General features: G+C 37.2%; 1 protein-coding gene across 8 annotated transcripts in view; it reads right to left on the bottom strand.

Moving 5' to 3' along the window:
- Nucleotides 1–13,503: 13,503 nt before the first annotated feature.
- Nucleotides 13,504–26,217, bottom strand: part of LEPR (leptin receptor) — a 90,513-nt gene continuing 77,799 nt past the window's right edge. For 4 of the 8 annotated variants that reach the window (XM_082687879.1, XM_082687880.1, XM_082687881.1 and 1 more), the window contains one exon: nucleotides 15,236–17,523. In XM_082687879.1, the coding sequence (XP_082544005.1) occupies nucleotides 17,506–17,523 (18 nt within the window). In that variant the 3' untranslated portion in view covers nucleotides 15,236–17,505. Of the gene's footprint in view, nucleotides 14,462–15,235; nucleotides 17,524–26,217 lie in introns of those variants that run through there. The other 4 variants (XM_082687876.1, XM_082687874.1, XM_082687875.1 and 1 more) reach the window with 2 other exon arrangements.

Genomic DNA, 26,217 nt, shown 5'->3' with positions numbered 1-26,217 from the left:
CTTCAGCTCAGGTCATGATCCCAGAGTCCTTGGGATAGAGCCCCATATCGGGCTCTCTACACAGTGGGGAACCTTGCTTTCTCTCTCTCTCTCTCTCTCTCTCTGTCTGCCTGCCTCTCTGCCCAATTGTGATCTCTGTCAAATAAATAAATAAAATCTTTAAAGAACAAAAAAGAGAGAGAGAGAGAGAAATGGGCAGAAGACACAAACAGACATTTCTGCAAAGAAGACATTCAAATGTCCAAAAGACACATGAAAAAGTGCTCAACATCACTTGGCATCAGGGAAATACAAATCAAAACCACAGTGAGATACCACCTAACAGTAATCAGAATGGCTAAAATTAATAAGTCAGGAAACGACAATGTTGGCAAGGATGTGGAGAAAGGGGAACCCTCCTACACTGTTCGTGGGAATGCAAGCTGGTGCAACCGCTCTGGAGAACAGTATGGAGGTTCCTCAAAAAGTTCAAACTAGAGCTACTCTGCGACCCAGCAGTCACACTACTGGGTATTTACCCTAAAGATACAAATGTAGTGATCCAAAGGGGCATGTGCATCCAAATTTTTATAGCAGCAATGTCCACAATAGCTAAACTAAGGAAAGAACCTAGATGTCCATCAACAGATGAATGGATAAAGAAGGTGTGATGTATATATACAGTGGAATACTATGCAACCATTGAAAAAAAATGAAATCTTGACATTTGCAATGGATGGAACTAGAGGGTATTATGCTTAGGGAAATAAATCAATCAGAGAAAGATAATTATCATATGGTCTCTCTGATATGAGGAATTTGAGAGGCAAGGGGGGGTCATGGGTGTAGGGAGGGAAAAAATGAGACAAGATGAAACCAGAGAGGGAGACAAACCATAAAAGACTCCTAATCTCAGGAAACAAACTGAGGGTTGCTTGGGGGGAGAGGATAGGGAGGGATAGAGTGGCTCGGTTATGGACACTGGGGACGGTACGTGCTATGGTGAGTGCTGTGAATTGTGTAAGACTGATGATTCACAGGCATGTACCCCCGAAGCAAATTATACATTATATGCTAACAAATAAATAAATAAATACATACATACATACATACATACATAAATAAAATATAAAAGGCTCACACTCCCCCCCAATATTTTTTCCCTCTCTTCCATGATGCTATACTCCCCACAGCCATTGCACCTCTATTAATCTTATTCTCCAGCACTCTTGGCCTACACATCTGGCTGAGCTATTGGAACTGCTGGAAACTCAGAGCAATTTCTATGCCCAGTTTTTATGACCGGAGTCTGCAGGACACAGTCTTGTCCAAGGCAATGCTGAGCACATATTGCTGAAGTTGCTGCAAGGAAAATCTAGGGAATCGGAAGCCATCTATTTGCTACAAGGACTCTAATGGGTCAGTTGCCTTGGAGAAAATAATTAACAGTTCTTCCTTCAAGTGCCCTTGACTACAGATCAAACACACCCCAGCTCAGAAGGAATAACCATCTCCTGTGTAGCTCTCATCTACTTCACCAAGATTTTATTTCCTTACAGTCATTTTTTACTTAGATGGCCTCAATTATTAGATATAAATCATCTCTTCCTCCGATGTTTGGACAACACTGTGAAATTAACAAGATGTACCAGTGTGGTATGTCATTGATATGCTGGTGGTATAGGGAGCTTTCAGCACACGGCACTCACGATGACCTCCCACCTCAAGTTCCCGCCACCCCCCAGGACAGGGGTCATAGCGATGGACAGTGACGAAGGCGACAGGCATCCAAGCTTAAAGGACTGTGTCTTAGTCATGCTGGGAATTACCGAAACCAATAAACCCTCTTCTCCTGTTACCTAGACTGGGGAATACAGAGCAGACCTTGAATCCACACGTATTCAGAACTCAAGATGCCACAAGAGCCAGGCTTGGGGGGGTAAGGCGGGGGTTGGGACAGAAATCATGAACTTGTCTTCCCCTAGACCTGCCACAGGTCTGACAGATAGCCGATTCTGGTTACAGCTCCAGCCTCAATGGGAAATAGTTGGCCAGGTAGGTGGGTGTTCACGGATCATCGCTGGCGAAGGAAGAGGGGCAGATGTGCAGCCCAGCCCTCCTGTTCTAAGGCAATTAAGAAGGTAATTTTTGAAAATAAATCTGAAGTAGTGTCATTCATTCTGTGAAATAACGTGGGTTCTGCAAAGGTCGAAGATTTCACACTCAGTTGGAAGGAACTAAAAGTAGTAAGTAGGGGAGATTTTAGCATATAAAACTTTCTTAAGTTGGGAGATGTATATTAGATTTGAAACAGGCTGATAAAGTGACTCTGTTGCAACTTCATTATTCCCAGATTATAGGGCAGCATACCACAGAAGATCTAGCTGGCTAAGGTTATTTTCTGGAAATAAACACTTCTTTCTTTAAATTGACATAAATATCCTCTGAAATCAGAAGAGTTTATCTCAGAAAAATGCAACATCTTAAAGTAGAAGATGGGGTTGAAGACAGAATAAAGTACAACCCAAAGCTATCTATATACCTTAAGAATAATATGGGTAGACTAGATATTCTCAAAAAGACAGACATCCAACTGCAAAACATCTACCACTTAATGAAAAGCTAATGAAATATTCAAGGTCAAAAATCTTGAACAGGAATGGAAACCAGAAAGATATGAAAACCGAAGTTCAGATAATAAATTCAGAAAATCAAACTATAGAACACCAAGTTAATATTCACTTGAGTTTAAAGTGAAAAATGTGTATTTCCCAGGACATATTTGTAATAAGAAAGTTATTCATTGTTTATCTGAAAGTCAAATATAACTAGGTAGTGTGTATTTCATCTGACAAGCCTATCCCTGAGCCAAATGGTTGATGCTTACACGTAACTGGGAAATGGGGCTTTGTCACTACAAATGGTGGAAGCTAAACCTGAGAGCTTCAGGCAAAGCTCCAACCCTCTTTCTGTCCAGGGAAACGAATGTAAAAATTTGTCCTATATCTCCTACATTTCTGGGTAAAGGAAAAAAACATATGTAGCTCTAATAACTCTTCCCATGAGAACATGGAACTGGGATTCAAATTCATATTTACAATATGGTGGGTGAAACTACAAGCTGAGAAATTGAAGTTCTAGAAGATTGGTTGGACCTCTGGTGCTAGAGAGAAGAATATGCAAATCCACTCTTAAGAAAGCACCCTTAACTCGGATCTTTTAAATTTTCCAAAAATGAAGTTCAGCCAACTGATTCCATAATCTAAAAACCCATAATTTAAAAAATATATATAAGAATAAAGAAGTCACTATGAGTTAGAGCTAGCAGAAATAATCAGGAGACCTGAGACTTCAAATATTGGTATTATCTGGTACAGAATATAAGATGATTACTAAAAAGTTACATTAGAAATAGATGTTGAGGGGGATATTTTCTGTTCAGGGTATGATCTCAGGGTCCTGGGATCAAGACTCTTGTTGGGCTCCCTGCTCAGCGGGGAGTCTGCTTCTCCCTCTGCCCCTCCCCCTCCCTCTGCTAGTGCGCATGCTCCTTCTTGCTCTCTTATAAATAAATACAGTCTTTATTTTTTTAATTTCTTTTCAGTGTAACAGTATTCATTGTTTTTGCACCACACTCAGTGCTCCATGCAATCCATGCCCTCCCTAATACCCACCACCTGGTACCCCATAGTATTAGAAGTCCTAGCAACAGCAATCAGACAACAAAGAGAAATAAAAGGTATCCAAATTGGCAATGAAGTCAAACTCTCTCTCTTGGTAGATGACATGATTCTTTATATGGAAAACCAAAAGACTCCACCCCCAAACTACTAGAACTCATACAGCAATTCAGCAACATGGCAGGATACAAAGTCAATGTACAGAAAACAGTGGCTTTCTTATATACTAATAATAAAAATACAGAAAGGGAAATTAGAGAATCGATTCCATTTACTATAGCACCAAGAACCAAAAGATACCTGGGAATAAACCTAACCAAAGAGGTAAAGGAACTGTACTCAAGGAATTACAGAACACTCATGAAAGAAATTGAAGAAGATACAAAAAGACGGAAGACCATTCCATACTCTTGGATCAGAAGAATAAAGATTGTTAAAATGTCTATACTGCCTAGAGCAATCTATACTTTTAATGCCATTCCAATCAAAATTCCACTGGTATTTTTCAAAGAGCTGGAGCAAATAACCCAAAAATTTGTATGGAATCAGAAGAGACCCCGAATCACTAAGGAAATGTTGAAAAACAAAAATAATACTGGAGGCATCACGTTACCTGATTTCAAGCTTTACTACCAAGCTGTGATCACCAAGACAGCATGGTACTGGCATAAAAACAGACACATAGACCAGTGGAACAGAGAAGAGAGCCCAGATATGGACCCTCAACTCTATGGTCAAATAATCTTCAACAAAGCAGGAAAAAATATACAGTGGAAAAAAGACAGTCTCTTCAATAAATGGTGCTGGGAAAACTGGAAAGCTATATGTAGAAGAATGAAACTCGACCATTCTCTTACACCGTACACAAAGATAAACTCAAAATGGATAAAAGACCTCAACGTGAGACAGGAATCCATCAGAATCCTAGAGGAGAACATAGGCAGTAACCTCTTTGATATCAGCCACAGCAACTTCTTTAAATACAGTCTTTAAAAAAAAATAAATATTGAAATTTCAAAAAAATAAACATTGAACAGATATAATGAAAATGACCAGCACATATGAAAAAGATTTCCTCAAATTAAAAAATGTTATTGAAATTTTAAAATTCAGTAACTATTTCGTAAAGCTAGGCTGCTCTAACAAAAACAGCCAATGATAACTCGATGTCTTAAAGGAGACAAGTGTATCTTCTTCTCATATAAGTCTGGGAAAAGTTCAAGGGACACACTCAACTCACTTCATTTGACCATTCAGGATTTAATGTGCTGCTCCATTATCCTCTAGGCCCTTACTTCTTCCTAAATTTTAGGGAGTTGGTTATCCTGGATTCCCCTAGTCAGATGGGAGAAGAGAAAACAGAGGAGGTGTGGCTAGGCCTTACATCTCCTTTCCAGGAGTGGTATCATCTCCCTCCTGCAAGTGGTATCCCCGCCCTCCTGCAAGTAGTATACATCTCCCTCCTGGAGGTGGTATCATCTCCCTCCTGGACTGGTATCATCTCCCTCCAGGGGTGGTATACATCTTCTCCACGTTTATATGGGTAAGAAAACAGACTTAAGTGTGCTCCTCGGCAATCCCTCCTTTTACCCCTGCCGAACCCAGGCAACCTGCAATCCACTTTCTAGAACCACAAGTTACTTTGAATTTCCTAGAATTTTATTTTATTTTATTTTTTTAAGATTTTATTTATTTATTTGACAGAGAGAGAGATCACAGGTAGGCAAAGAGGCAGGCAGAGAGAGGGGGAAGCAGGCTTCCCGCTGAGCAGGAAGCCTGATGCGGGGCTCAATCCCAGGACCCTGAGATCATGACCCAGGCTGAAGGCAGAGGCTTTAACCCACTGAGCCACCCAGGAGCCCCAAATTTCCCAGAATTTTAAATAAATAAAATCATTTGGCACATACTCTTTTTCTTTTCTTTCTCTCTCTCTTTCGGTCTGGTTGGTTTCACTCAGCACAATTGTGCTGAGATTCACCCACATTATTGTGTATATTACAGACTAAGTACCTTAACTGCATTTCGCAAATTTTGATATGCTGCTCAATATTGTCTTTAAGGACCAAACTTTTCCATTTTCCTCCTCCACCTTCCTCAGAATATTGGCTTGGTTTTCCAGGCTCTGTGGTTCTGATACTACTGTCATCTGTTGTTCCTGCTGACTCTCACTAATGGCATCTGTGTCCTTGTGTAAGTGACTTTCTCAATAACCATACATTCCTTGGAACTCTGAGGTCTTCTGGGTCTAGGCTGAAGGTGGAGTCCCCCAGAGACCATTTGTATCTGCTTCTGGGGTGGACCTTAAAGGCTCAGCCAATCTGGGGCTCCTGAAAGTGAATATTCTGTTCGTGTTTTTCTGCATCACACAAGTGGTATAAATTCTGGCCCCGAATCCATATGAATGAAAATCTGAGGAGAGAAATCTGAGTGGATACAAACCTGAGAGTAGGTGGCTTTTTCTGCCCCCCCACCTTTTTTCAATTCAGTCCAGAGCAGTGGCTGAGATAGGAACATAATCTCCAACATCTTCCTCTGCTGGGCATGATTTTCTTGTTCACTTCTGAGGTCCTCATTGTGAGGTCTCCCCACTCTTTTTCTTCCATCATATTTCCCTTTCAAAACTAGGCTATTGGTCATGGAGATCAGGTGATTCCAAAGCTATTTGGAATTTCCTTCTTTTTCGTTCAATGTAGCCATAGATTAAGATGATTTTTTTAACCTACCAATTTTTAGATATGCTATACTGAGAGAGATTTCTCAGAACATCTAGTATACCTTATTGCTGGATAGAGAAAGCTGTTATGTTACTTTTGAGAAAGAGACACGTATATACAAATAATGCTATTTGCTACTAGATAGTTGTTTTCAGGTGTTACAATGGGAGAATTAAAGCAGTACTTTCATGGTCTTTAAAATTCACCATGATTTCCAAACACCCTATACTTGAACAAATTTGATAACCACTGGTACGTTAAAGAGATAAAAGCAACAATCATTGTCAGAGGGCTAGTCTTTTATATGATAACCATGTATTTTGTTTGTCAAAACTAGGGCACTTACAAGAATGAAAGGGATCATTATATATACCTAAAGAAAGATTTGGACAGGCACAGTGGGATGGATAATCATGCTACTTATAACCCCACATTGAAAGCATGAAGTTTAGAGCACCTACCACACTTCTATTCCATAGGTTCAAAGGTGGATTCTGGGAAGAATTTAATATTGCAGATATGATATGAATTATTTGTCTCATTTAGGAAGACACAAGTAACAGTTCCTTCCCCAAATTTTTAAATTTATAGGCAACATTGGGCAACAAAATACTGTTTTGATAACATTTTTCAGTACTTTTATCTTTGCTACAATACTTTCATATTAACTACAATTGAAATACCAACAGAATTATTGTTTATAAAACTTAATGATACTAAAATTGTTCTGGAAAGAATAGCAATGAAGCATAATGAGCAGGGCTGAGGAATCCAGCCCTCCAGATATTAAAACACATCGGGAAGATGGTGGTAATTAATAAACTTAGTACTAGATGAAAACAGACTGAGCAATTAATGCAAAAGCATAGAGAGCCCAGAAATAAACACAAATATACTTGGGAATTAATTAATGATAAACGTGACATTTTATGTGGCTGAGAAAAAGGATTGTTCTCCCAGAATCAAATTGTGTTGGGACAACAAATTAGACCCTTGGAAAAAATAAAAGCTAGATCATTATATCACTCTTTACAGCAAAATTAATTCCAAATAAGTTAAAACTATGAACCCCCAAATGACAGCACAAAATATCAGAAAAAAAAAAAAGTTATTAAGGAAGTCATGGTTGATCTGCAGGACAAGAGATTTCTTTAGGATGAAGGGAAATTATCCCAGATGGAGGCACACACAGATGCAGGAAGGAACAGACTACACTACAAAGGGCAAATTTTAAAGACTATTTACTGCTTAAGGCAACAATATAACAATACTTTAGATGTTTATGAAATACATAGAAATAAGATCTATGACAAAACAGCAAAAATGGCAGGAGAAGAATTAAATGTGACTCAAAATCATTACATGTTACAGAGGTGCAAACTGAAACCACAAAAAACCATTCCACCACCATAAGAATGGCTAAAATTCAGAAAGCTGACAATATCAGTGTTGAAGCAGCAGAACTCTTCTGCATTACTGATTGCAGTGTAAATCAGTTCAACCATTATTTGGCAGTATCTATTAAAGCTAAATTAGAATCTAGCCTGCATTCAGCAATTTTACTCCTGGATAAACACTCAGGGGGAAATGTGTAAAAATTCATTAAGCTATACACTCAAGGCTTGTGTATTTTTACAGCATATAAGTTACATCTCAATTAAGAAAAACCAAGATCACGTATGTAAAAAAAGAATTATAAGAAATTATTAAAATTATAACACAAGAGAATTCAGCACATATGAAAGCACAGAAAAACAAACGGCTTACAGACATGAAAATAGGTTCAACTTCATTCATCAAGATGAAATTAGAATATCGAAAAGATACTTCAATTTGAGTTGATTTCTTACACTTGTAACCAAGATTCCTGACAAGTAGATTTGCAAAATATGCCAAGACAATTATGTACAAGAATGTTCACTTCAGTATTGCCTGTTATAGTAAAAGATTGGAAACAACTTAAATGTTCACCAACTGTAAACTGTTAAAATAAATCATTGTACTTTGATACAATGGGACACTGTGAAACCATTACAAAAAAAGAAATAAGTATATATGGGTTTATATGGAAATATGATTTATTAAGGGAAAAGGATATTTTTATGACAGCAGGTAGAATACAATCCCAACAATACAAATTTCTTAAAAGTTATGTGATATCATACTAACAGGTTATTCTGGGGAATAGGAACTGGGGGCTGGGTAGGGAAAGATATTTAGACCTTTTATCTTATATTTCTCTGTACTGTTGGAAATTTTTCCTGTATTTGTTCATTTACATTTTAAAATTAGAAAGCAAGAGAGTGAAAGTGTCTGAATACTAACCCAAAAAGGGGTTAAAAACTCAAATTGCTGGAAACCTAAATGACGAAACAAATGTTCACAGATCACTAAATCAAGATTTCTTAAGGAAGTAAAGAACCAAACTAAAGAGCTCCTGATGTTTAAATTGAGTAATTTTTCATCACAAGTGGCTATAATGCCAGAAAAATTTGGTATGAAGTGATGCATTGAGTAGATGCCCAAGACAGTAACAGTAAAGGGAGATACTTGCATCTAAAATGCTTTCAAACCCCTTTCAAAGGAAAGGCATTATATAAGTATTTTGAAGATATAAAGGCTATCAATGTATAAAAATTTTATATTAACTACAGCGATTACTTCTTTGTATTTTCAAAACTTTGCTGAAAGTAATCATATAATAATAAGACAATTCTAAAATAACTTAAACTCATAATAACTCTATTTGAACATTTGATATCTCAAAATTCTGACATTACTCATGATCTGTGATGATAAAAATGAAAATATTCAGTCATAATTTACTTTCCTTCTTCGTGACTTTAGGGACATAAAGGAGAATTAGAATAATTACATTTTATAAAATAATTGGTGATCATATCTCACTAAACACTTGTGTTTATAACATTTATTAATGTACCAATTGTGACCAAAGAGAAAATGTTCACTGAATGTCAAATACTTAATGGCAAGTTTTAAAAGTACAGTATCTGCAATCTAGGTATTTCACTACAAAATTAGATAATTTCCCAAATTCTTCTCAGTTCTAAGGGTTTTGAATGAACACTATTTAAAATATCCTGTCAAAGATCCTCACAAAATTGAATTCAATTTCAAACATCTTAAGTAAAATTTTGAAAAATAGGTATCTTCAGCAGCTTTCCAAAATAAACACTGAGTGACAGACTTTGTATAAAAATAATGTGTTCAGTATAAGAGCCCATGAAAACCATTTCTTGAAGCTCATACAAATACATGGGAAAACATCTCAGTTCTAATCCAGACCTTTGTATTCTCAGCTGCTCCCCTGTGATTCAGTGCGGGAATGCTTCACCATTTTAAATTAGTTGTTCAAGAAAAAATAAAACTAGTGACTTCTCTAGTTTCCTTTTGTAAATGTTTCTTCACATTTTTTGTAACCTTCAAATGCAGCTTCTATTCATCCTAGTAGAGTGGACTCTTTTCATCTTGTGTTTTAAATTTGAGAACGTGTTTTTTCAATAAAAAATAGTTTGGCAAAATCTGTAACTATCAAGATGACCCTTAAAAGTGGAGCAAATGTCTTTTAGAAACTACAGGAAAGAATTTGGAAGGGGGTCTCTTTCATCGCATCTAGGTGACATATGGCTGCAGCATGGCCTGATCCATTCAGCATATTGTCCAACCCCATGTGAGCCCCGTGGGCACAGCTCTCAATGGCCTAGCTTGGATCCTGTGCCAACCAAAGTGGCTTTGGAATCTGGTATCAATCTGTGGAGGAAGTTTATCTTCTCTCAGCTTTTGAGGCATCAAGATGAATAATCCTAAGGGAATGTGACCATATGTTTGGTGTTTGGAAAGAGGGAGTTGGCTTTATTGGAAAGGGATGAGAGAAGGTAGCAGCTCATGGCTCTGCGTCATCAAGCCTTATTGTAGGTCCAGGATCACCCACTGGTCTTCTTACTACTTGAGACTAGGTTAAAAAATAGAAGGGGGCGCCTGGGTGGCTCAGTGGGTTAAGCCTCTGCCTTCAGCTCAGGTCATGATCCCAGGGGCCTGGGATCAAGCCCCACATCGGGCTCTCTGCTCAGCGGGGAGCCTGCTTCCTCCTCTCTCTCTGCCTGCCTCTCTGCCTACTGTGATCTCTCTCTGTCAAATAAATAAATAAAATCTTTTTTAAAAAAATAGAAGACTATCTGTTCCCATTTCTCTTATTCAAATGTAGTTCATCTCCAAATGGGAACCCGGGTCTCCAAGAGGAGGCTCGGCTGTTACTGCTGGTAAGTGCACCTTGATTTGATTTCTTCCTCTTTGTTCTTGGGGGTTTAACCTAGGAGACATATCATTTCATTAACCCTGACAAATGATTTACCTTCAGACAATCTGTTGAAACTTGTAGCTCTAGCTCAAATTAGTAACTTCTGAGTTTCTTTTCATTAAGTTCAGGTTTAGAGAGACTGACTAGTAACTTGTAACTAGTTCTCAGACCCCAACCAACAGGTGTTTTTTCACACTTCATGATCAGTTAGAAGTGTGGTTTCAGTTAGAAACCAATAAAGCTGTTTCCTATCTTAGGCATCATTGAGCTAGCTTGGGATCTCATACTTCGGTAATTAAGTAACTTGTCTTTCGGTTCAAGGCCTTTAGTGAAATACTCAAAATTCCAGATTTTTCCCAAATGTTGAAGTCCAAACCCATATTTCAGCTCTTCTCTCCCCTAACATTTTTTTAAAGGAATCTTTGGGAAGAAATGTAGAATACCCAGACCTCCTGTAGTATAAAAATTCTAAATTTTGATGAAAACCCACTATTTAATAACAGATAACTTTCACAAAGACCCCAAAATATATATTAATACATAGAGTGAAACAAACTTTCAAAAGTGAAAATCAGAGCCCTAACACATTGACTATAGAAAAGAACTAAATCTATACATACCAGTAGGCCAAACTGTACGCTTTAGCTTTCTCCGTGAAAGAAACTCCCTTGGCATATTGATATTTGAGATGTTTTCACTTGTTTTTAGGAAATCAAGCTATGCCAGGATGCTGGTCATGCTCTCAACTTAATGTGTTGTTACTTAATTCTTTTCACACAGACCTATAGCACAATAGTGGTCCTGGGACTTCTGAATTCACTACAGCATACGTATAGCATGGTGAAATGCTATACGTATAGCATTGGGCTGATCGGAACCTCTATCAGTTTCTCTTCCTCACAGTTACAGGTCCCAGACCACAAGAAAATGTTGTGTCTCAGTGGACATGCCCAGTGTTTAATCTCTAACCACGTGCAGACTGGAGCAAAATGTAATTTTTCTGTCTTTCCTATATGGTACCCTCAATTAAATGTCTATATTCTATAAGCAGCATTCGAAATAATGGCCAATTTTACCAGAGCTTCCATACATGCAATAATTTCCTCTGTTTCTGGACTACTTAAAACATCAGTGAAGAAAAATATTCTTTCAATTTATCTTTGTACGGAACTGAGGCTTTCATTCCATACTAATTATTCAGTGAGTTGATAGGAGCCTTCTACCTTTCTCTGGTGAGAATCATTACCGAAGTATGAGATCCCAAGCTAGCTCAATGATGCCTAAGATAGGAAACAGCTTTATTGGTTTCTAACTGAAACCACACTTCTAACTGATCATGAAGTGTGAAAAAACACCTGTTGGTTGGGGTCTGAGAACTTTGTCATTGTCTAGAACTGTTCAATTCATAGGTCCTCAACTAGCATAGCAATAGAGAGCAGGATTTTCTTTTGGGTAACAGTAAAATCAGCAGGATCCTCTCTCAGGCTAAGTATGAAACTGGGGATGTTTAACAACCAAGAGGCATATTTGCAAGGACTGAAGTATTTGTTTTGATCATACCGATCATCTTGACATTCTTAATTATTGCCATTCAACATCGATCTCTGCAGGTTTCTTAATTTAGTTTGTTGCTCAATATGCTTTGAGTTTTGTTGCCATACTAGAAACTGAAACCAACAATAAATATTAAAGTCTTTAAGGGCAAAAACAACATCTGTGTAATTCTCACTTGATTTTCATCCCACGTTCTATTTCCATTTAATAAATTTTACTTGATTACAACCCATTTTTTTTAATAAATGGCAAAGTAAGGTGTAGGTTTCAAACACAGTCCCTAGCATTAAAAGATCTGGATTTAAATCTGAATCCTGGTTCAATCACCCACTAACTCTGTGACCTTGGGGAAATTACTTAATCTTCTAATCTTTAAAATGGGTGTTATAGGGGAACATGTCCCATATGATTACTTTAATAATTAGCTGAGTTAAAGTACAGAAAGATTTAATACAGTGGTTGATTATATGAGAGAGACTGCTCTGTAAGTTAGAAAAAAAAAATAGCACACAAGCAAATGGGAATCAGGGAAGACAGTGATTCTGGAGTGAGATACAGTAACATGTGGCAATCAAACTGAATCCGAAAGTGACCATTGCGACATCTTTTATAGAGAAGAGTTGAGACAGACATTATGTCTTCAAAAGTGCTTTTGTTGTCATCAAAATATTAATTGTGGGTATTGCCATTCTAATAGATAGTTTCATTCAATGGTACATATCTTAGATTTGACACATAAAGATTGGCTTACTTGTCAGTCTTCAGAAGTATATCCCCTAGGCCAGAGCTAAATCTTCTATTTATCTGCAACATTTAATGGAGTACCTACCACAGAGTAAGTTCTCAGGACAAGTTTGTTAAACTGCAAAATCTTAAAATCACACAGTCAAGTAGCACAAAATACAAAAACATCACGTACTTTAAAAATGTATGAGGATGCCTCTTAGGTACAAATGAGTGTGCACACGAATCAGTAGAAAGCAAAGACAACTCAAGGTAAAAAGGTAAAACAACGACACCCTTGAAGCAAGTTACATCTCACAACTATCAGTTTTGAAGTCTTCTTTCAAACTTAGGTATAACTGAGAAGATTAGCTCTTTCTACACAGGTCTCCTGTTCCCAAATGTGCTATCTGTTGGGCTTGGAAACCTTCCCAGTGTAGCTTGTTAATGGAATTAGAAGAGTCAGTCTACATTGCCAGGCTCTTGAAGGGTGTCTCACACTTTTTGTCTACCTTACTGAATGAGGACAGATACCACTGATTTGGGGACAATCATTTCCAATTTTGACGGTTTTCTTTCCTCTCCCATAGCCACAACCACAGCGAAATATATTACATTTCACATGATTCATTCTAACATAAATCTGAGATGCTTCTCGAATGAAATTAGACAGTTAGGTCACACATTTTGTTTTCCATTATTTTCTGAGTCTGAGTGGAACAAATCTGAAACTGAGGCATGTAAGATACAAAAGTCTTCTGACCAGAAGTTTCTAAATTGAAGCTATTTTCTACAAGGTGTGAACAACTGTCCTGGAGGATTCTGATGTCAGTGAATAAACAGTGGGCTGGGAATGGACACAACACTTGGGACTGGTCAGTCAAAAACACACCAGTCTCCCTTTTTTTGATTGAGGTGACCCCTAAATAATAGACAGACCTTTCACCATTATTTTCTTCAGGGAAATTTCCCTCGAGTTTCAAAAGTTCGTCCAATCCTTCTGAGAATGGAAGGTGTGGTGAAATTATATTGGGATGCTGATCTGATAATATAAAAAATGCCTGGGTTTCTATCTCCCATGAGCTGTTGGAAAAAGAACCCTTTGGTTGGGAACCTTTGCTAGAGAAGCATTTGCTGACTGAGCTGTTTATAAGCCCTTGCTCTTCATCAATTTCACTTGATTTAGAGCTGCCGAGGAGGGTGGCATATCTAACAGAGGGCTGCCTCCTGCTTTCGTCCTCACGGGCTATCACGGTGCTCTCCAGCTCAGAGAAGTTAGCACTGCTGTGCTGGTCACGGATACAAACAGAACCCTTTTCAAGATCCGGAGTTGTCAAAAGTACAGAGACCATAGTGGTTGGTACCATCTCATCTTTATTCTTCCATGATGTGTCAACACTGATATCTTCTGAAATGGTTTCAGGCTCCAAAAGAAGAGGACCAAATATCACTGATTCTGTATGCTTGATAAAAAGATGCTCAAATGTTTCTGGCTAAAAGAAAAGACACATTTTAATGCTCAATTGTATTAAATTTCTTTTTGCTTCATTATGACATCATTGCAGATATGAAAGTGTGAGAAGTTACTACTAAAGGACATAAGTCAACCACAAATCCACTGGGTTTTGTTTTCTTTTTGGACTGAAAACGAATATGTCAAAAAATCACAGAGTCAGCAGAAGATGGTTTAAAAGTGGGATGAGACAGACTTTGGTCTGAGCCCTTCTATGACCATGGACAAGTACATTAACCTCTTTGCCTTTTAGTCTCTTCATCTGTAAAAATACTTCAGTATTTACTTCCTGGCATTGTGGTGAGGAATAAATTATAGAGTGTCTGAAAGTGCTTAGCTCTCAACAAAGATTGGTCATTGTAATTAAAAAGGGCTGCATTCTGAAGAATTCCTAATATTTTACAGCAAATTAGATTTCCACAAACTGAAAATTTAAACCTCCAATAAAAAAAAAGGAATTGAAATAAAGTCGAATGAGCAAACCAACTAGTCCAAAGACAGTTAAAATAACTACTCCATGACATAAGATATGGTATGAGGTAAACTCTTTGTGACTGTTAGGACTTATCTGCCTTACATCATACTGAAAATCTGTTTAAGACTTCCAGAAAAGAAGAACTAATACCAATTTGTTGAAAACAGTGATGGTGAAAGATATGATCACAGACTCTTAAATTACTATTCCTTTTAAATAGCTTCAAATGAAAACACGTACTATGGGACATGTGGAATGAAGACAAAGACGCAAAACAAATGCACATCGTATCTTTTATAAGAATGCTGGTTACATCACAACAAAAATTCCCACTATGCAGCCACAAATAAAGTATCTGTGTATAAGAAGCTCAACTCATACAATGTAAACATATTGAAAAAAATAAATGCAAAATAAGGAATACCATGGACACATCAGACTGAAAAATTAATGCAACTAAATGAAGAGCTACTGAAAATGTGGTTCAATTCATAAGACATGTACATATGGCTGAACTTCTGAATTTTACAATTTTTAAACCACTAGAATGAATTCAAATTTATTGCCTGAAATAACAATTTCCCCAACTGTTCTTCATAATGGCAAATATACTCCATATAAAAGCATAATTCATTAGCATAGTTTTAAACTCTTAAAGGAAACATATTGGTGATTATAACTATAAAAGAATAAATATACCAAACACTAAATATAATAAAAATGGAATCGACTTATATAGATCTTAAAATACTGCATAATGACAGATACCATATTAACACAACCTCTTCTGTTATTCTATGAACATAATGTATGAAAACTCCCTATGCCTTTCCTCTTTCTGATATAAATCTATCATTAGATTTATGATTTCCTTCAAACATTTACTTGCTCATTTTGTTTTTTCCTAAACTTACTACTATATATGTCTTGAATTACTTAAAATTCAAATGAACCTAGAAATTAAGATCACCAAATAAAGGCACTACATGCTGTCAATATGAAAAGAAAAAATACACACCAATAGCTAATAGCACACAAACTCACATATGCTCCTCGGATGATGTCTTTGGCATACTACACGCTCTCTAAAACTTTATAATCAGTATCTAACTACTGATACTGAATAATGTCCGTGTCTTCAAATGCGTTCTGATGAAAGATTTCACTAATAATTAATAAGAAGTCACATACTCGTATATTATTGATGTATATTTTATCAATGGGTCATAAACCTATATTAAAAGTATGTTCATTAAAAAATTATTTCAATCACTATATGCATCTAATTTTTCAGGAGTTTAGAATGGTCTGGGAACATATTAAATATGTAGTCAGCTGGTAGGAATGAAAGAATATCCTTTCATAATCTCACACTTAGATTTTACATTCCAGAGATATCAATTAAAAGTCAATGAAGGGGGAAAAAGGACCCATTCTTCCATATTTTTAGTGTTGTTTTCAAAGTCAAATAAAACTATGAATGAAATCTAAATGTAAGGGATCAATATATTTCCTAAATTTGAATATTATTTAGGTTTATCAAACAGAAGGTTTGGCTCATTTTGAATGTGAGCAACAAAACACACTTAGTATGCTGATATCGTAGAAATAACAAGGGCATTTTTTCAGGAAGAAGAGCCCTGTCTTTGCCATGAACTATTTGTAAAAGCTCCCTTTTTGCATCACTGTGTACCTCTCTGCCTGCCAGAAGCTTTGGGTAGTTCGGTATAAATAAATTGAATGTAGGCAAGAATTTCACGAAGAGGCTGAATTGGAGACTGATGTGTTTTCTCATCTGGTCAGTCTGACCTGGATATGTCAGGTCATCCTGATATGAACTGTAACTTCCACTGGCCTCTGACCAGCATACACCCTAACTTCTGGCTTTCCCTGAACTGAAATCAAAGTTAGTGCCTAAGTCATTTGCAAGACTACTGAAGATGGGAATTTCCAGATTGACCCAAATTAGACAGACATAAAAACTACAAGACAGTTGAAAGAACACACACATGGGTCCGTTTATAAGCTCAGGTGTCTATAAAATATAAAATGGAAAATTTGGGACATAAAAATATAAACTAGATAGTTTCACTTTATCTTGTAATTAGATTCACTGTGTTTGCAAAGTTATGTGTCAGAAGCTACAGTTTTCACCTAGTTAGGCATTGCCTACTACCTGCCTGATATTGAATAGATATGTGGTTAGAACAGTCATAGCTTTTATGGTTTTACAGTCATGGTTTTATGACCACACAAATGATAAATCAAAAGTCAGATACCATGAATATTACTTTTTAAACTTTAAGTGACCCAAAAAGTAATCATACATTCAAATTGAATTGGACTCAGTCCTATTTCTTGACCCCAAATTTACCCTTCTATTTAAAGTTCTATATCAACACCATCCACCATACTTTAGTTCAGAATAGTTCAACCAAATATTTTTTAGATTTGTCTCCCCTTCTTCAAAATGTAAAAATCTTCTAATACTCTACAGAATGTTGGGAAGGTGGTACATTGGATTCATCTGTAGTGATCATGATTAGACTTCAAAGAATGTCCGTTCTCTGTTTAGATAAAATAAAACAAAATAAGAAAGCAAAATAAAAAATCACTCACAAAGCAAAAGATGAAAGATTTCAAAAACATTTTCTGTCAGGCATGGCTTCTGGACTATGAATTCTTCTGTTACACTCGACTAATACATCTTTTTAGAGAAGAGTAAACTTTTGAATTGAGGTTGTCTCTTCTATTTTTGTAAAGCACGCCTTAACATCATGCTCTAGGAATAGTCTTGGTGACCCCAGACAAGGAAAAACTATAGAAGAATAACAGAATAAGGAGAAAAAAACCCAAAGAGCTAGAAAAATAAAAAGGAGGATATTGGGAGCAACAGAAGTACTGGAGAGAAGTATTGAAATGTGAAAGAGTAAAAGAGTAGAACAGTAAAAGCAAACATTTAAAAATTAAGAGAGAGAAGAGCTAAAACAGTGAAGAAGACAATGACAGATCGTTACTATGATTTTTCTAATTTAGAAAAAAAAAATCTAAGAAACCATCTGGTCCATGTGCTTCCGTTTTTTAAAAACAAAGCAAGTGGGGCTTAGGGTTGCAGAGCTAATTAGAGCAGAGTGAGGGCCTGGAGACATAGTTCTTTAACTTTTTCCAGCCCAACCATCTTTCTATAAAACCATGGAAGGATGAAAAGACATCCTAAATGCAAACTGGCAGGAAAACATGTTCTTGGTTTTGCTTTTAGTACTGCTGTGTAGATTTCAGCTGACTAATACTCTCTTCTGTTTCTTAAGAACCCACGGGCATATCATAAATATTAAGAATACAAAAATAAGCAAAACGGAAGTCCTAATTTAGGGGAGTGAGATACACACTGGAAAGCCCAATAATGTACTTCTTTTTTTTTTTTATTCTATTTATTTATTTGACGAGCAGAGATCACAAGTAGGCTGAGAGGCAGGCAGAGAGAGAGAAGGAAGCAGGCTCCCTGCTGAGCAGAAAGTCTGATGCGGGGCTCCATCCCAGGACTCCGGGGACTCCGGGATCATGACCTGAGCCGAAGGCAGAGGCTTTAACCCACTGAGCCACCCAGGCGCCCCCAATAATGCACTTCTAAAGAACTTCCCACTCAAAACTGCACCAATTCTACCCCCTTCTGCAAGACCATTCAAGCATTTTCAGGGGTGTTCTGCCCCAGACCTGTGAGACAGGTGTTCTTGGAACCTGCAGGTTGCTGAGCTGCTTTGGAGGCATAGAGAAGACTGTGGAATCATGGACAGTCTTTAAATCACATGGCAAAAATCCATTTGGTTTTAGCTTTCACACTCCTAAGGTAGGTTATTAACTGGAGTGTGCTCTTGTGAAAGTGGACATCGACATAGAAAACAAAGAAGCAGTGTTAGACCACCCCCCCATCCAAAAAAATTACAGATGATTTAGACTTAGAGGAAGAAAATAACAGATTAAGCAAAAAATACTAAAGAAAAAAGTAAAAAACCAAATTGGTGGCAGGGTTTTAAACACCGTGAAATTTGAATTAGAAGAAAAAGAAGTCTATTGCATCATTATATTTTCCTACAAGAATTCAGCCCTTTTTTTAAAAAAAATTCTGATTTCTGTATTTATTTTTCTTTTCTTTTTTTTTTTTTAATGATTCTGAGTTTTAAAGTATCAAGAGGAAGGGTGTAGAGGGGTATTCTGGTTCAAGATGGCAGGTTGAACATATTGCTCTCTCATCTCTGAAGAGACTCTATTAGAATGAAAGTACACAAGTAACAAATGCGCACCCACAACACAGAAGATGACCTGAGAAGGCAAGAGGGAATAAGATTCTGAATGCTGGGGTGGCTCAGTCGTTAGGCATCTGCCTTCAGCTCAGGTCATGATCCCAGGGTCCTCGGATCAAGTCCCCCATCGGACTCCCTGCTCTGCGGGAAGCCTGCTTTTCCCTCTCCTACTCCCCCTGCTTGTGTTCCTATTCTCACTGTCTCTCTCTCTCTGTCAAATAAATACATGAAATCTTTAAAAAAAAAAAAAGAAAAAAGATTCTGAATGCATGTCTAGGAGATGGAAAACAACTGGAAGAATGTAAACCAAAGAGGATTAGCAAAGGAAGCTACGAACCAAAGTACTTCTAGAGTGGGCTGTGGCTGAAGAGAAAGCCTGTTTGCACAGCTGAATACAGCAGACATGGTGAGGGAAGAAACGGCAAGTGAGAACACAGGAAGATATGAGACCTGAGACTGAAAACCAGAAATGGAGCTCTTCCATTACTCTGCTATACACAGAAAATCCTTCATATTAGAACTACCTTCCACACCCAAATTGAGGTTTTGTTTTCAAAATCAACTAAGGACCTATCCTGGGAGATACCAAGCAGCTATGAAGTTATTAGTGCCTGTGAGTACATTTTTCCTCATCTAGCCAGAGCCCTATCTATACAACCAAGCAATAATTCCTGCCTATAGGCACTGGGCTCCCAGTCAGCTCACCTACTGTTTTATTCTAAAACATTAAAGGAAAACAAAGAATTACTAAATATTTGGGGAAAGTCGGAGATAAAAGAAAAGAAAAGCCAAGATAAAAAGAAAACATAATTCTAGTACAAAGAAAACTCAGAGAATAAGAAAAAAGAGAATTTTTAAAATTATGATCCTTTAATTCGTATTTCTGGTAAGATTTAAGAAAATGTTGTATGCATAAAGCCAGAACGAAATATTCTGGGGAAAAAAAACCTTGCAAATTTACAAATATATCAGTAAATTAAAGTGTAACAGAAGCATTAAAATAGGATATGGCAAAGTCTCAAATATAAAACAAAAAACAAAAAAGAACATAAAGATAAGACATACAGAAGACCATGCTGAAGATTTAACATCTAACCGACACAAATTCTAGAAATAGAGAACAAAATAAACAGGAGGAGAGGAAATCAGAAAAGAAATAACATAACTTCTTGGATATGATCAGAGTCATGGAATTGAAATTGTCTTCAAATGGTGACCGAGTTAAATGAAAAAGAACATCCCTAGACCCACCACTGAAATTTTAGAACACTGAAAATGGGGAGAATATTTGGTGGATGCCTGGGTGGCTCAGTTGGTTAAGTGTCTCCCTTCAGCTCAGGTCATGACCTGGGGTCCTGGGATCAGTCTGACACTGGGCTCCTTGCTCAGCGGGAAGTCTGCTTCTCCCTTCTCCCACTGTCCCTCCCCGCTGCTCATGCGCTCTCTCTCTCTCTCACTCAAATAAATAAATAAGTAAATACTTCTTTAAAATGGAGAGAATATCTTAAATGCAAGAAAATTGTAAGCAACCAGTAAGGAACAAAAATCAGAATGGCATCTGGCTTCTTGGAAGCAAAACTGGTGCTAGGTGATGAGGCAGAAATCGTTTCAAAGTTCAACTGGAAAGACTTGTCCAACCCAGAAACTGACATTCCACCAAACCAGCAATCAATGAAGGCACCATAAGAAGAATTTCAGGCATGCAGAGACTTTGACCTCACACAAAAGCTTTCTGAGGAGGTTATGTAAGGATGTAGTTCATCAAGAAAGAAGAAGAAAAAAAATTTAGGAAGCAGCAGTCACTAGAAACTGGTTAAGGAAAATCCGGAGTGATGGCTTATAGAAATTTTTAAAAAGGCCCCCATCCAGAAGGTTTCCTGGGCAGAGCACGCTGGGAGAAGGTATCCAGTGAAGAAGCTAATGTAATAGCAGCACAAAAGACTTTTAAAGAAGCAATTAGAAACTCTAGAAAAAGCAACAACGACAACCCATAAGAACTAAAAATGAAGCCAACTAAAATTTGGTTCAATTTTGATCAAGAGGTGAAATATTTCTAATATCTTTAAAAAAAAAAAAAGATTCTCCTGTGACATTCAAACTCCCAAGAGTTTCACCACTCTCTTACTTGTTCTGCAACTAACCGCATTTACATATTCATAGCAGTGTAAATGCAGTTTTTGACTTTCTGTTTTTAAACAATTATGGCACAAACATGCTATCAAACCTGACTTAACACAGAGTTATATTTACCGATTGGGAAGTGGAGGGGGAAATGGAGGGAAAGGCAAGAGCACTAATGTCTTTTAAAAAAGCGGGAGGGAAGGGAGCTCCAAGAAGTAGTCTATTGGATGGAAATAAATGCAATCTAAGAAGATTTTTCTGAGGTTGCAGAGTAATTACTGAAAAAATTGACAAAAGTGACAAAACAGTATGTGGCAGGACTGTGGGGAAAGGAGAAGAGCAGGAAAAGTTAAGTGTACGAGTAAATCTTCATTATTGCCAGAAATCAATATATGATGACTACATTTCATAGTGGCATAAACATATTATTTTTAGAAATATAAAGATGACCTCCCAGAGAAATTAAAAGCAAACCAGTTTAAAGTAATGGCATTTGCAGAGCAAGACTAAGGGTAGCTAAGGGTAGAGGAGGACACTATATTTTGCAATAAATCTTCCATACTATTTCACCAGTGAACCATGCACACTGGTCACCTGGTAATGCAAAAACTTACTTTTTAAAATAATGGGACCAATATAGCTCCAGAGAACACAGAGACATATATGATCCTGATTCCTGCAGCATTATTTGTGATAAATAGAAAAAAGCTTTTAAACAGCTTAAATATCTATCAGTAGGGGGATAGACATATTAATTGTGATATATTTATAGGATGGACTACCATAGGCCAGTCCACATGGGCAAACTATGTTAACTGTATCCACATGGAGAGATCTCAGAAAACAATGCTGAGAACAAAAATAACTTTTGAATAATGATGGAAGTCAGGTTCACATTCATTATAACGTGTTTTTGTTTTTGTTCACAGGTCATAGCTGCACATATGCAGGTGTAGGGAATATAAAAGCACACACTGGAAAAATACACACTATATTCTTGAAAGCAGGTGCCCCTGAAAAGGGAAGGAGGCACTGAAACTACTGAGGGGAACAAGCAGGATGAACTTGAACTGAAATTTTATTTTAAAACTATGAGGTAGATATGCATTTAGACTCATTATAAACCAAAGAGAATGAGAATGACAGCTCAAAAAGTGGAAGAGATTAATTTTAGGGACCATTTAAGAAATCAGTTGGATGTCAAAGGAATTACAAGTATAGGGTTATTTTCACAAAAACCAAAGTTCGAAATAATCTGAATTTGGAGGATAATTAAGGGAAATGCTTTATGTAAAAAATTATTATCTCCTTTAAAAATACTGAAAATATATTTTTAAAATATTTTATTTATTTATTTGACAGAGAGATAGAGAGAGAGCATAAGCAAGCAGAGTGGCAGGCAGAGGGAGAGACAAGCAGGCTCCCTGCTGAGTAGAGAGCCCAGTGAGGGGCTTGATCACAGGACCCTGGGATCATGACCTGAGCTGAAGTCAGAGGCTTAACCCACTAAGACACCCTGCACCCGCACTGTAAATATTTTTAACAGTGATGGGCTGTCATGGTCCATTTGCTTTGCAATACACTATGGGTTATTTTGTTTGTTTGCCATTCCCTTTTGTTTTAGAATTGGATATATCACCCTTTGCTCACCTATTCATCATTTGATGGACATTTGGCTTGTTTCCACATCTTGGCTACTATGAACAAAGCTGCTATGAACACTCATGTATAAATCGCCACATAATATGTGATTTCATTTCTATTGGATATATACCCAGCAGTGGAATTGTTGGGTCATATGGTAATTCTATATTGAACTACTGAAGAACTGTAAGGCCATATGTCTAAAGGGCTGCCTCATTTTACGTTCCCACTGGCAGCGTCTGAGTTCTAATTTCTCCACGTTCTCACCAACACTTATTAAGTGTCTTTTTGATTATAGCCATCCTCACCAGTGTAAAGTGGTATCTTGTGTTTTGGGGTTTATTTCCCTAATAGCTGATGATGTTGAGCATATATTCATTAGTGCTTATTGGCTATTTATATAGCTTCCTTGCAGAAACGTCTATCCAGATTTCTTACTCATTTGATAAATTTTGTTAAAGTATACATAACAAAATTTAATCTTTCAACTGTTTTTAAGTATATGATTTCATAGCATAAGCTACATAAAGAAATATATCACTAAGATGGGACTGATAGCAAGGGTGGCAGTTTGAGTCTGATGGACCTGGGTTTAACCGAAGTTTTTACAAGGACAGGATAGATGATCAAGACAAGCCACTGAACCACTCTGAGACTCAGTTTGGTCATCAGAAAATAGAAGACTATGATAAAGAAAATAAATGAATATAAAAGCAAAGAGTCAATAGTAAATTTGCCTTACCTGGTTTAGAAATACAGCATGAATTACACAACACTACTTTTCTCTTAAAAAGTATATTTTTAGTTATTTAGGAGATTAAAGTAGAAGATGAGATCTTTTTAAGTTATTGCATTTTAGACGGTTTGATTTTTATCATTAGTAAAAATCTTTGAAATTTTATTCTTATATTCTTATTTCTCTTCTTATATTCTTCTTCACTTTTCAAATATTCCTATTATATTCCCCAAACTGATTTATTCCTAGACTATGTCACCTGTGTACCTGTTAAGCTCTAGAAATAAACTAGACATCTTGAGGACTGGTTATGCTCAAAACATTATCCTGTAAGACTATGAAGTCAAATATTGGCAGGGGGGTAAGAAATAAAGATAAGGATATCCACACCCACTGCAAGGATCTTAAAAATTCTTCACACTTCTGGGGCGCCTGGGTGGCTCAGTGGTTTGGGCTGCTGCCTTTGGCTCGGGTCATGATCTCGGGGTCCTGGGATCGAGCCCCGCATCGGGCTCCCTGCTCCGCAGGAAGCCTGCTTCCCTCTCTCTCTCTCTCTGCCTGACTCTCTGCCTACTTGTGATCTCCGTCTTTCAAATAAATAAATGAAAATCTTTAAAAAAAAAAAAATTCTTCACACTTCTTCACTTTACTAGAACATGGGAAAATTGAGTGAGATTTCAGTCTCCTTGTGTTTAACGTCTGTCACATGATCTGCTGCAACACTATGCTCATCTTCAGCGCATGCGTGTGAGACAGCCGGAGAGCACCGTCTACCACAAACGCTCACTGATCCAACCTCTATCCACCAAGTGGTTCCTTTGAGCCGGCCATCTTCTGGAAAGGGGAGAGACCATTTAGTGCAGGCTCAGACTTCCTTTGCGGAGGTGGGCCTGGTCATTTCCCTGCCCCAGTAAATATTTAGAAACCACTTTCATGGTGGTGCAAAGGGGAGATTTGAAGAGCTTCACATGTTGAAGAGTATTTTAGCTTCTCTTAAAGAGGCAAGAAGATGGTTATTTCCGGCACTTATGTATACTTGGATGGTGAAGCTTTAAATTTTTTGTTTACATAGATACCTAGTTTTTGTGGCCAAAAAAAAAAAAAAAAAAAATGCTCATCTTAAAATAAAGAGCTCCTCATATATAAGAAAAATCTCCTCCTTACCCTGTCTTTTAATCTTCCTATTTTCAGTTTATGAATGTGCTGTGGTCCTTCCTACCTCAGGTCTTTGTGTTTGAAGGCGGCTTTGCCTGGGCTCTCCCCACTCCACCACAAAACCTAGCTAATGACTAATCATCTTCTATAGCTTAGCTCAGTTGTTGCTTTCCTATCTTCACCGCTCATCCCCACCCATCCCACACACTAAGCTCAGCACACTGGATCTATTTTTTTTTTTTTTTCACAACATGTAGCTTATAATTATTAGTTGGTTACATATGCCATATGCATATTGTTATTTCCATTATCATTGATTAATGCTTATTTCCCTGCTTGACCGTCCGCTCCAGGAGTTTGTTTTTCTGATCAGTACAACCTGAAGGTACAGCACAGTAACTAGCACAGGACAGTATTCAATAAATAGGCTGTGAATGAATGGGTGAAACAAATTAACGAATTTTAAAATGAATATTTTAGAGATGGTAAAGAAGACAATTCTTTCTATTCCACTTTCTACTCAAGCCACTCCTCTATAACCTTACTGTCTTATTTCCCAGATAGTAAGGAAAATCTCTGAAAAATTTGTTTCCCAAGATCCTAGTCACATCCTAGACTTACATGTAAATACTTACTATGTGCTATTGAATGAATGAACGACAGATAAATATATATGGCTGAAATATCATTATAGCTACAATAAATGTTACTGTGTGAATTCATAATGGAAGAGAGAAGAGAGGAATAAATATTTTACTAATTGAAAAAAATCATGAGCTCTGTCTAATGGAAGGAGACCCCGTGGCATACAGCGCCTGATGCCATAGCTGAGAGGTGTGTGGTGTGGGGCTGGTTGGACTCAAAACAAAGCGAAGTTTCTATAAAGAGAATGATCATCTTGGCTGTCTCATCTGAAGATAAGACCGTGTCGTTTCTGCTGAAAGATCACAATTTAATCGCTTGCACTGTTATAACTACAATATCATATATTCACTCATTTGTTTACTGATAAACTGGAGAGCAGTGTTTTTCTTGCTGCAAGTCACAGGCCAGTAGTAAGTGAAATCAATGTAGTGGGTTGCAACCAGTAATTTTTAAAAGAAAATAGAATTTTGAAAATAAAGAGCACTACATATACTAAAATCCTTTCAGTTTTGCATATCTATATCTATGCATGTACTAGGCTACAAGGTAAAATGTATTGTGGGTCATGGTCAAATTAAAAAAAATTGAAAGCCACTACTTTGGAGAAGAATGAGTAATGGAACGAACAGGCTCCACAGTCAGACAAATTGGCAAGCCAC

This window comes from Mustela nivalis, assembly GCF_964662115.1.
Source record: "Mustela nivalis genome assembly, chromosome: 10".
Lineage (NCBI taxonomy): Eukaryota > Metazoa > Chordata > Mammalia > Carnivora > Mustelidae > Mustela > Mustela nivalis.
This window is presented reverse-complemented; position numbering and strand designations above follow the sequence as displayed.